This window comes from Gobio gobio, assembly GCF_949357685.1.
Source record: "Gobio gobio genome assembly, chromosome: 7".
Taxonomy (NCBI): Eukaryota; Metazoa; Chordata; class Actinopteri; order Cypriniformes; family Gobionidae; genus Gobio; species Gobio gobio.
The window spans coordinates 41583857-41597416 of record NC_137103.1 but is presented as its reverse complement, the minus strand read 5'-3'; the positions used below and the strand labels follow the sequence as shown (position 1 = coordinate 41597416).

Sequence of the window (13560 nt, the reverse complement as noted above, 5' to 3'; positions counted from 1 at the left end):
CCCCTATTATGGTTTTTCGAATATTCCTTTTCATGCAGTGTGTAGCTGTGTTTGTCAATGTAAGCGTTCTGCAAAGTTGTAAAGTCGAAAATAATTTAAATATATTTTTAATTTGAATCCCAATGCATTGCATTTGCGGTTCTATGTCACTAGAAAATACATTTGCATACGTTCAATGGAGCATAAGCTCTGCATGGAGTTCAACGTGGGATTTGCAAATGCTTGCTCTTGAAAGCAAAGCTTATTTGGACCAGCTTGCTCCTCAGAATCACAACCTGTAAGAATTAATAATTATTGGTGTATATATTTTCTTCCAGGTGTTCAAAATACATCATTTTGTGTTTAATATAGTGATAGTTTCCAGCTAACTGGCTAAATCACGTTATTACTGTCTTGCTGAAATAGTTCTGCTAAGCAGCTGTGGGCCGATATTACCTAGAACTGTTTCTATTAAAGGTGCTGTATGTAAGTTTTTGACTGTACTAAAACATAAAAATAGCAAAATATGTTCGCAGATATTTAGGAAACATGCTGAGTTCACATACTCGTTTCCCAGAAAAACAATGCTACAGCCAGTTATTCTACTTTGAAATTTGTGTGATAACATTGCCAGTTTACCCAATAGTTTTTTGACACCCCGGTTGCAGTTGGCGGAAAACACAGCGTAGTGTAGCCATGGAAGCCAGCAAACAAACTGGGTCAGAGATCACAGATTCTACCCGACCTAAAAAGCCTCGGCATCCATCTAAACATCTCTATTAAGGAGGTTTGGGTTGAATAACTAGTTCTGTGTGCAATCACTGAGCTTTAAAAAGCCTCCGGATGGAGCTGAAGTTCAGTTATGCTAATGGAAGTTTAGCTTCCGAAACTCGCTGTAAGCGGAGGAGGCTGTAGGAGACCCCCAAAACAAAATTAGGAGCCTTTAGCATAATAGGGGCACTTTAACTAATATTAACAAAAAGATATAAATACAGTAATAAATGTATTGCTTATTGTTAGTTAAAGTAATACATTAACTAATGTTAACAAATGAGATTTCTGCATTTTGATATGACAATTTAGAGGCAAATTTCATCAAATTTAATAATGTTTGATTAATCACATTAACTAAAAACCTGGTTTAATCTATTGACAGCCTCAGGCTATACGTCCATTCACAGAATACATTATATTTCTTATGCATTATATTTCTAATGTAATTTTTTGACTTTCACGCAGCACTACAAGGTGGTCCAGCTAAACCCTCGAGCCTTCATTTGTGCAGAACACTGAAAACCTTTTGAGAGTCTCTGAGTAGTTTACATATAATATGCTCCTCATTTTGTCATTTCCACAGAAATGAAATAAGCGGCTCATCTCCTCCTCTGTGTGTTATCATTGCCCCTATATGGTTAACAATGTTATAAATGAACCGCACAGCAGTCCTAAAGCCAACTGTACCCAGACCAGAACTTCCATCTGGATTATTTACATTCTGCATGTCAAAATGTATGCAATTGTGCTTGGAGTCGCCTCAAACGAGCAAATTGTATTATTTTCTTATTTATATTTTCCCCTGTCAATACCTGTTACTGTGTCATTTATTTGCACAATTCTTCAGATGCAAAGTAGCACATATCTGGTTTTGAAAACGGTTTCTTATTGAAGGAACTCATCTATGTTTTTGCTGTTATCAACAGAGATAAAATATTAATTTCCTCTGCCTTCACTAAGCACATTGTTTTGCTCATTAAGAAAATTTGCTAATCTTTCATTTCAGTCTTCAGAAGCCATAAAAAACAATAAACACTAATAAATTATTTCATACCCATAATTCATTGTCTCTTTGTCAAATTCTAATTGAATCCTTTCCATGTATTCTATAATATTTTATAAAGACTGGTACAAAGGACAAAATATGGAAAGAGAAAGAGAGAGAGAGAAGATCCATTGCTTCATTAATCATATTACTTAAGTTATGCTGCACATTTTACAAAAAAAAGCTTAATCTTAAACCTCTGAATAATTAATTTAACAGTGAGAAAGTACAAAGAGACACACTGGTCTGAACATGGGTCTCCACCCCAGCCCAACAGTAATTCACCAAACACTCGCCTACGGTAACAGGCCACCATGTGTTCTACCAGATCTAACAGCTGACAGACTGTTTTCTGAAAATGGTGCAATCTTGTCCAGATCCAATTAAAATGGGTGCATAAATCCACAAACTATAACAACATATGCACTCTTCTGGCTGTGCTATTAAAAGCATCCAAAATACTGTGCTCAAGCAAATGAATACATTTCAAGAACTCATTGGTTTCTTCACGTTTCTGATTAGCAAGACAGAGGTTCCAAAATTAACACTCAGAGAGCCCAATGTGAGAACAAATTAGATTTGGCAAGTAAATAAAAGTGTTAGTTGCCAATGGATTGAAGTGATAGTTCACCCAAAAAAATAAAAGTCTGCCATCATTTACTCAACATATCATTAGCATGTCGTTCCAAAACGGTATGAATTTCTTCTGTGGAACATAAAGGAAAGTGTTTTGAGAAATGCCTTGTTTTTGATATACAATGGAAGTCAATGGTTACCAAAACTGGTCTGGAACGACATGAGGGTGAATACATGATGTCAGAATTTTAAATTTTGGGTGAACTTTTCTTTTGTAAAACCGCTAGTCAGATCGTCACTGATGTACAGATTGTCTAATAAAGAACAGATGTGTTCATCTTAGACCAGGGTTTCCCAAACGGGGGTTCAGGAACCCGTGAGGGTTCACAGGGGAATAGCAGGGGGTTTGTAAATTGATGACAAGCAGTTAATTAAATTATAATTAAATTATAAAAAAATTAAACACATGGGCTAAATAATATTAAAATAAAAAATCTAAATAAATCTTACTTTATTACTAAATTTTTTTTTTTTTTTAAGTAAAAATGCAAATGTGCCATTCAATTATTGAAATACTGTATATACTTCAAATCTCAGGAGGATTACTTCACAAAAAAAGTTTTAAAAAACCCTTGTCGTAGAATACCATGGTGGCACTTTGCAATGTGGTTCCATTTGTTAACATTAGTTAACGACAGTAGTTAACATGAACTAACATTGATCAGTTGTATTTTTATAAACTATCATTAACAAAGATGCATAAATACTGTAACAGCTATTTTGTTAGTTAATGTTAGTTAACGCATTAACTAATATTAAATAATGGGACCTTATTGTAAATGATGCTATGATTGACAATGATTTGCAATGTTTGTCATAATCAGTGTTGGGGAAAGTTACTTTGAAAAGTAATGCATTACAATATTGCGTTACTCCCTTAAAAAGTAACTAACTGAGTTACTTAGTAACTTTTTAAGAAAAGTAACGCAAGTTACTTTTCCACATTAATTTGACTGACAGCTCAGATATTTTGTTGTAAATTTGAAAAGTAATGCGTTACTTTACTAGTTACTTGGAAAAAGTAATATTATTATGTAACTCAAGTTACTTGTAATGTGTTACCCCCAACACTGGTCATAATATTACGATAAAATAGACAGATAAGTAATTACATTGTCATAAAAACAAAATTTGTCCATGCATCCAGCCATTCTCCAAAGCGTTTGGCCTATGTTGGGTCAAAGGGATGCTAGAGCCTATCCCAGCATCGCAGGCCATAGAAAACCCCCTGGATAGGTGGCCGGTCCATTATAGGACTGACAAAAACATTTATTTTAATTAAAAATAATTGCAAAACACAGATTAATGTAAGAAATCCTTATGGGCGGACAATTATAATTGGCAAGTGAGGCAAAAAGTTAATTTCAGACCTTGCAGACTGGATGGAAAACCCTGCGGTACAATAAAACATCTTGACCTTCTCCATTAGCTCCCACAGAGCAGGTTCCAGCATGTCAACATAGAATACAGATGTACATGATGTCATAGGCCAGCAGATTACCTGTGCATTTCAGTATAAACTCCAACTGCAAAGCTCAGCCACAACCACTCGATCTGTCAAAGGTCAGAGCGCTTAATGACTCAGCTGAATGTGTGGCCAACTTCAACTGAACTTCAATCGGAACAAATGGAGCGTGCAATAGAACGCCAACAAAAACAATGAAGCCTGCCACACAGGTGCTAGATGAATCACTTCCAGAAGCAAGGCTGCTGGTTTTACCAACCCAAGAGATTTGCTTTGTCATCTCCCTTGTCATTCTAAACCCCTTTTCAGCAAGTACTTTGGCTCGGGATTAGCATGCCTTACTGCTTCCCGTTTTTATAGAGTGTCACATGGATAATTGCAAGGTCATCCACCAAGCTGTGGCAGTTCTCATTTTCTTTGGAGACTGAGACGACGGGACCAATTACCTGGTTGGTAGGGAGGAAACACCTGACGTTGAGGCATGGGTTTTCATGACTAACTATAAACAGCCTTTAAATGAGTTCCATATGACAGATATATTTAATGGAAGCAAACACTTTTTAAAGTAAAACTTTGCAGACATTGACGTAAACCACCTATGAAAATAAATGTAGACCAACCTGAGAAGGTCAGTCTTTCAGGTGGGGAGAAAGTGCAGTGCAACCACAACCCTGTTCCAAAACCTCACTGTTACCTACATAGCAGCTGCCCTTTAAAAACAAATTCACACTGCACCAACAGACACCAGCCAATGTTGACAATGAACATATTCAATCGGCTAAAACAAGAGCCGACAATGGCAACAGACGGTGACAGGGACAACACACTGATCCAATAAAACCTGACAAACCATAGACCGTAAAAAAAATGGACAACGCATCTTCACTACCTTCCACTGAAGAAAAGTGAAGCCACCAATGTCCGAATATGGCGCTGGCATCTTGCGCAGATTTGGGGCCGAGTCTGCGCAGTAGTGACCTCGGGACCGGAGTCTGCACAGTAAAGATCAGGAAGTAGAGACGCAATATCAAAAGCCCGCCCACACTCTCACAGATGCAGAACAATTAATTATGTCGGTGTGAAATAAACAGTTATGGAAATGTAGAAAAAATGTAAGCTAAAGCTCCAATCTCCTCCCGAAAAAAGTCTGTTGGTTTCACTCAGAGAAGCTGTCAATCTCAGCTGTCAATCATGACGTCACACCCCCCGTTTTTATAGCCTAAAATAACTAACTAAAACCAAACACATTTAAAAAATGAACACTTGAAATGAAATCAGAGTGATAAAAACTTCCTAAAATGACAGAAACCATCTTTCGGGAAGAATTATTTGAAGTGTAATTTGATTGTTTAGTTTGTCTCGTGGCCATTAGAATACATGGAGGGGCGTGGGTTATGAGCTATACTGGGACCAGCCACCTGTGGGCGATCGAGACGCGTCGGCTTCAGTTTTCAACACGAGTGCGACAGGCTTGTGACGAACGCGTCTTTTGCCGTTGTTCTGTGTCTGTTGGTGCAGTGTGAAGCATCCTAACCATCATGGAATCTCATAAATGACCGTTTTGGAACATTCTACATAGGAAGCAAACACAAATAGCACGGGTCAATTGATTTCAATAGTTTTTCATTTGCATGTTGCCAAGCTAATTGCCTAATAATAACACAAATGAGAACACGACACAGAACTATTTGGTATAAAATATAACAATAATTTTAGTCATATTTTAAGTTTATTTTAATTTAACATTTTTCTCACAACATCCTCCATCTTGGAATTGTTTTTTACTTTGCTCATTTCAATACATCATGCGATTAGTTGGTAAAAACGAATAATTCACTTAAAACAGCCTTCACATTGGGGGTGCTATGACCATGCCCTATATTACTGCCTCCGTAAGCAACTCCCTAGATTTTGTAACAGAGCAATGAAATCTGCCCTTTCCTTGAGTTCCACGAAAGCAGTGTGTAGCAGATCAGCATTGCCTTTGCATGACTGAGGTCATTTATACAATCACTGTTTGTGCCTTTATTGACTTTCCTCCAATACCAGGTAAAAAATCACAGTTGGACAATAAGCCTGCACAGCATGCCTTGATATAATCTCATTTAATTAGGCTCTGGGGGCGTCCTCCCGATTTCATTACGAAAGGATAGTGCTTAACCTGCTTTTTGGGGCACGCCAAGCTCTCTTAAAGGGGGAAACATTTCCAGCAACCTTGAACTGTTTATAATAGACGATAAATATCTGAAGCGAGAGTCACCGTAAGATAAAAGCGGGTTTGATATAATGAAGTGTGGTTTGAGTAAACTACTTTTCAATGATGCCTTTCCATCTGCCTGCACCAGTGCTGTAAACTCTTGGCTGCGATACACTAGATTAGATGGCAAACAATGATTAAAGGTTCACTAAACAGACTGTGGAACGAGTTTTATCAAGCATCCTAAGAGACCTAAAGTCACAACCACACTGATGACTGCACTGCGATTGTCGTTATTTATTAATTTTTTAGAATAAGTGATAAGTGAATGAGCAGCGTTGAGAATCAGGACATCATATTCATCATTCGATGGATATACAAAAAGGCAGGCATTTAGCAGGAGAACACAAGCCTCAGCGTACTACTTTTCAGATAATATCTGTGCAGGGCACTGTGACATTTACAGTCATCTGATATGATGAATATGCAGCTTTTGAAAATGGCACTTTCTCTCCTTGAAAACACCTGGATGAATACACACAAAGATCCAGTGCACACGTGTGCCTTCAACTCAACCCTTTGATCAATAAATCGCAAAGAAACAATCTTTCCACTGAAATAAAGAGATTTAAAAGAAGTAGTGGATATTCAAGGGGTACTAGGTACGTCAAAGGCATGTTGAATTTATGTTGTCATAAATAAACGCAATGACATAAAAGAGGACGGTCATATAGAATTATGTTTAAGGGTCAACAACGGTAAATTATTTATGATGGTTTACATGTAACAAAACACTATAAACGGATAAAAATGGCTTTTAAAGAACTGTCAATCTTGATGGATGCATTGAAAGGTCAGGTTACATAAAACATGGACGATTAATGTTATTCATTTTTAATAATTCATACATTCTAAAATTATGATATAGTATGTTTTACCCTTTAATAAACCAAACCATGTTGTCTTGCAACATATCTGCCAAACTGGCCATAAATCACACCGTTTGTAAACACTCTTTGTTAACAAATGTTGTTTTTGGTTATAAAAGACAAGCTTGTAATAGATGCCTAGATGCACTATATATTGTGCGTGAATTCAGAAATGATACTTGAAACCAGAATCTCTTTTTCATCTCTCATCTAATATTGAGAGCACAAGGGGGAAACAATCTTGACAGATTTGTCTGTGCTACAAGCTGACGATCTTTGCTTTATCTCAATCCGACGGTGAACAGGGATTTGCTGCAAGTGAACAAAACCCCTGGAACTAGTTCAAGATTCATTAAATATATCAGCCCTTATTGGTTTAGATTACTCTGACAGTGTCACTCACAATTGCTAATCTTCAGCCAAAAGCTTATGTTATGCAAGCCATATAAGACATCGTTAAATTCGAAAAAGTTGAAACATTCACAACTTGAAGATATAGGTTGGGGGTTGCCAGAACTTTATGATAAAACATAACACTGTTATAAGCATTACAGGATGGTTATTTGAGCTATTAAAATCTGTTTGTAACTGTACTCAACAGAAGGCCACATGATGACTATATTTGGGTTCAGCTCAAAATTGGCCTTTTAAGCAACTATGACCATGATAAAATAGAGAGCAAACCAAACAAACACAAAACACCATCAGGGTAAGACACGACACTAAAGTAATGCAATAAACTCTTCTAACACGACAACATAATGCAACATAAATCACTCACTCACTCCAATGTACATAACTGATAACAAAAATAAGAACAAACTAATGTTTTAAATAAAGCAAGGAACTCAGGAAATGTCTGTCAATACAAATTGTGAGGTATTAATTAACAATTCAATCAATATTTCTAAACAGTCTAAATATATGATATGCATTGCACTATTAAATCTACATTTCTCAATAATTAAGCTAATTCATGCATCTCAATTCGTACAAAACAAAATACTAAACATATGTATAAAAAGTTGTCATGTTTACCAAACAAATTTTTTTACATTTTTTTTTTTACCAATCTTTTTTTTTTATTTTGACATCCATTATATCATCCAACATACCGTCTTAAAAACCAAACTATACCATGAGTATGAGAGCTTGAGCTCTTACACCATGTAGCCTATTCAGACACTTTTTGGTTCTATCTAAGCACACTAGTACACCACACCAGTAGGGAACTGAATTACACCATCGACTACAACACGCGCGTGAAATATTCCAACCATCAAATCTGTCCATTTCTCAATTCAACCCAATGCAACATTTCGGAAGACATACTCGCATCGCATCTAAAATGTGTAGATGTGCTGACAGATTAGAGGATGCTCCGCGAGCGCAAGTTTCATTGTAGAGCTGCTGCGTCTGTCTTACCTTGCTCTGAATCAGCGTCCCTCAGTGTCTGAACATTTGAGAATATATCCCCGAATCCCAGTATGACGAGTAAGGTGAGGATATATTCGGACATCGTTGCTGAGTGAGGGCGAAGGCCACCGCACTTCTTTTACTGAAGTCCGATTCCAGCCTCTCCGGTAGAGCGCCGTTATTCAGGAATGACAAGTGAAATTTGTCTGCAGAGCGCGCCGACCCTCCTTCACTCCTCGCATCCAGATGGATTTCTAGTCGCGCGCACACATGAGCTTGCAGGCGACAGTGTGAGCGGAGAGAGAGAGAGAGAGAGAGAGAGAGAGAGAGAGAGAGAGAGAGAGAGAGAGAGAGAGAGAAAGAGAGAAAGAGACGGAGAGTGTGGGGATAGCTGTGGACAATAACGCACTGTGAGCTTGACTATGAACGGCTTTCAGGCACCTGACGTAGCGCGGGGCATCGTAACATGGGGAATGCGCTATTTACGCGAAAAAAAAACAACAACTTAGAATTTATTTAGTTTTCGTAACAAAACCACTACTTACCTTGAAGAGGTAGCTAGGGCAATACCATGGAGGTGAGTATGTGCAAATTGTTCAATAAACTTTAAAGGGAGTCTACTTTTAAAAGGCTAATTTTCGCAACGCAATCTGTTGAGATATCTCGCGCAAGGCGTTTGGCGCCCCTAGCGCAGTAAACAAACCGTCAACTATCCAAAAGCTGTACAAAATACTTTTTTTGCTATATAAATGCTAAATAATCAGATAGCTAAATGACAGTATTTGTGTTTAATGATCCATACACTAAGCTTTCTGTTCGTGTAGCCTACTCGCGAGCGTGTATCTTCTAGGTGAAATACACAGAGATAGGCCTATCTGTAGTCAAACCAAAAGGTTAGTGTGGAGTAGCCTACATATTAGGCTATTTTACAACTAAGTTGTATTTCCACACACACATACATATACATAGCCCTACACGACAAACTGCAATGCACTGTGTCTGACACCTTTCTATCAGAACCAACATTAACTTCTTGAGCAATTTGAGCTACAGGAGCTCAAATGTTTGATCGGACCACATGGGCAAGTCTTCGCTCCCCACGTACATCAATGAGCCTTGGCCGCCCATGACCCTGTCACCGGTTCACCACTGCAAGGGAACACCTACAAGAATTGCAGTTTTGGAGATGCTCTGATCCAGTCGTCTAGCCATCACAATTTGGCCCTTGTTAAACTTGCTCAAATCCTTACGCTTGCCCATTTTTCCTGCTTCTAACACATCAACTTTGAGGACAAAATGTTCACTTGCTGCCTAATATATCCCACCCACTAACATGTGCCGTGATGAACATATTATTCACTTCACCTGTCAGGGGTCATAATGTTATGCCTGATCGATATGTGTATATATTATATATATGGAAATACACACTATGAACTTGTAAAATAGCCTAATATATAGGCTACTTGAACATACTAACCTTTTGATTTGACTTCCTTTCGTTTAGGTCTTTAAGGGGGTCAATTCTTTTATAAATCGCTCCTGCTGATGAGTGTTAAATCAAACCGCAAAAGGCGGTTCAAAAGGGCATTTACAAGAATTACAATTGTTGACATGTTCAAAATAAATAAATAATAGGCCTAAATATAGAAATATATTATGAATGAAAAATATGAAATACAATTATAAAGCTGGTTATTGAATTTTTATTCATTTCACAAAAAGGCATGATTGACCAGAAAAACCAATAAACAATGTTTAAGGTCACTGAAACGGCATGTTAATGGGTTGCCCTTTAACACTACTGACATATTTACACAAGCTCTCCCATGTAGGCCTATACACCAAGCAATAATAGCCCAAGGCAATCGATTTCACACTGGATCCCTGTGCTGACAGATAGAAATACAGATAAAATATAGTCAAAAAAAGTGAGCCAATATGGTTAATTCTGAAGATAAAACTTCCCTCTAAGCAAGAAGGAGTATTTATTTGTTGCCCTTGTCTCTATCTGCCAAAGGAACATTTTAAATCAGGCATTACATTCAACAGGTATTCACAATAAGGTCAGATAATATAAGAGATTATCTGCAATTTGCAATGAAGTTAGGCCTATACAAGTAACAGAGCACTTATTTAAGGGATACTGCATATTAAATAAACCCTACACTATACTTACCAAATAAATTGACATGGAATAATATAATTTGAGTTGAAATTATGTTATGAGAAGAAAATCAACCTCTTTTTTTTAATGGTCATCTACCTTTACATTATCTCACTTAACAAAAGGATATGAAATATTGAGGAATTATTAGCATTTTTGTAGAGACGGCAGAGAGAGAGAAAAAAACACCATGGTGCTTTGAACACATCCAATCATGCTGTGAATTTCTGAATGATGAATCAGTGTTTAATGTGTCCGTCTGCCTGTGCTACAGTGGTCAGGGCTGCGTGAGAAGACGCTGCAGACACCTATTGAAGATTGTTTTCAGTACACAGAATGCAAAGCCTGCCATAGACTGCCCACACATTCACAGCCCTATGGCTCGCTCCAGGGAAAGCACTTGTGTCTGTGCAGCAATGACCCCTCCAAAGCACAAACTGGAGGCTTTCAGGATGGAACTATATGCGCAGCACTCATTTTTCCTCAGCATAGTCACAGCTGTGTTTGGCAAAAAACCTTTCATATCCACTTACATTGAATTCAGTTCCTTCTCTTATGCTAACCTCTATACTCATGCAACTGTGTGAATATGAATAACTGAGATAAACATGTAAAATGCTGAATATTTGCTTCTCAAATTGTTGCCAGATGGGTAAAACATTTTAAACTTTTTTTTTTAGGTTTTTGAAGAACTTGTTTTGAAAAAACAACAACAAAAAAAACAGGCTTTATTACTTTTTAAAATTATTTACTTTAAAGGTGCAGTGTGTAATATTTATGAAGATCTATTGACAGAAATGCAATATAATATACATAATTATGTTTTCAGTGGGGTATAAAGACACATAATGAACCGTTATTACCTTAGAATGAGTCATTTCTATCTACATACACCGCGGGTCCCCTTACAGTGAAGTCACCATTTTCACGCCGTCATGTTTCTAGCCCTAAACGGACAAACTGCTCTTCAGAGCGCTAGCTACTCTCTTCTGTCTCAGACGACGACATCTTTGTCGTGTGTCGGCCACCGTAGCTATGTGCTTCGAAAGGGAGGGGTGGGCGGTTGCAATTTGCAACCTCACCACTAGATGCCGCTAAGATTTACACAGTGCACCTTTAAGTAAATGTGTTTTCTGAACTTAGCCTGGCTCTGCCCACTCATTTTCCTTCAGTACTCCGTCTGGGATTGCGGTATATTCTCTGGTTTTCTCCGGTCAAATTTTAACCGGTCCAATCAGCGAACAGTGGGAGTGGTGGAGAACGATGACGTTGATGTCGTGCACTAGTTTGAAATGACATACGTCACGACCAAACATTAGCTATTGGCTATAGCAGATCCAGAGTGGCTCTGGGCAGATCCAATCGTTTTAAACTTCAACAGAGAGGTCCCGCCTTCAAGGAAGTTAACGCTTGTAAGACTTTTTTAGTAAACTTTATTTAAATGTCCAATAATTTGTTGAAATTACTTAAAACAATTAAGTAATCTGAACTATTTGCATGCTATGCCTTTGTTACTTAGAAAACCCAAGTAAACATTACTTGACTGGTTTGAGTACCATTTTACTAAAGCAAAAAAACAAAAACAATAAACAAGCAGGCAGGCAAAGTGTTTGGGGGGGGGGGGACTTTTTAATAGACTTTTCACTCATTTCCTCCACTTCCTCTCCCCATAATTGTGATTAGTGTTCCCTTTGGATGGGCACTTGGAACTTCATTACTGTAATTATCTTCCTATTAATGCAGCGATACAACAAGAAAACATAGTTATCTGATTTCAAAAGAAGGGAAGAAACACACACACATATATATATATATATATATATATATATATATATATATATATATATATATATATATATATATATATATATATATATATATATATATATATATATATATATATATATATATATATATATATATATATAAAAAATAAAATATTTGTGAATTAATGATATATAACAACTATATTTCATGTCAAATAATGATATTTTAACATCTTTTGCTAATATTTATGGCATAACATTTTAATTGGGTTGATATAATCCCTCTATATTTGTGACAATAGCGATTTTGAGTTAGTCACACACAGACTTCAACATGCAGCATGCAAAACAAAACAATGGTAACAATGATCTTTTATTTTTATTATTAATAAGACCTGTACAATTTTATATGCTGTCGTTATTGGGGTTATACTGACAAAAGTCAAATTTTAAAATAAAGCCAAAAATAGTGAAACGAAGCAATTCATTTATTCATGCCGCAATGCACTCTGGGAGTACACTTCCTCAGATCATAGATAGAATTAAGTTGACAAAACTTAAACAGTTTAAGTAAGAACAACTTAATGCAATTAAGTAATGCTTACTTAATTGAATTAAGGCAACAAGTTTGCACAATTGAATTAAGTAAACTGATCAAATTTGTTTTTACAATGCAGAATCTGTACAAATGAAATATACGAGAATCTGGTAGGACCTGAACTCACTGTAAAATGTCAAATCACCATAAATGAAAATGTCCCATCATTGAAACAATTTTAAATCTAATGAGCTGTTTTAAGCTCAGAAAAGCAAATTGTTCCCTTTATTTATTTATTTTTAACAGTTCAATTATTGCTTGTCTTTTTTTTCTTTTCTTTTTTATGAATCTCATGCACATCATAGATCAAAGAGCTTGTTGTCTACATGAAGACATGAACACTCATGAAATTGTATTAGACAATCTAATTGTTTTATGTAGAATAAAACAGCGATAAATGTGACAACAAAATAAATAACAACATTAGTAAACTGTCGAACAATACAAATATTTAATTAATCATGGCCCAGTGTATGTTGGGAAGAGGCGGAACTACATAACCATGAATCCAACTTGCCTGACACACCTGTTGGTTAGCCGTGAAAAAATAAAATTATATTTTATCAGAAACGCTACATTGAGAGACAT

At 36.6% G+C, this 13560-nt stretch overlaps 1 protein-coding gene across 1 annotated transcript in view; it reads right to left on the bottom strand.

Annotated features, from left to right (window-relative positions):
• The window catches only part of lrp1bb (low density lipoprotein receptor-related protein 1Bb), a gene marked incomplete at its 5' end in the record, with an annotated part of 359446 nt that extends 350902 nt beyond the window's left edge, over window positions 1-8544 (bottom strand). The window contains one exon of the mRNA XM_079822148.1: window positions 8451-8544. Within this exon, the coding sequence (XP_079678274.1) occupies window positions 8451-8544 (94 nt within the window). The remainder of the gene's footprint in view (window positions 1-8450) is intronic.
• Window positions 8545-13560: the final 5016 nt, after the last annotated feature.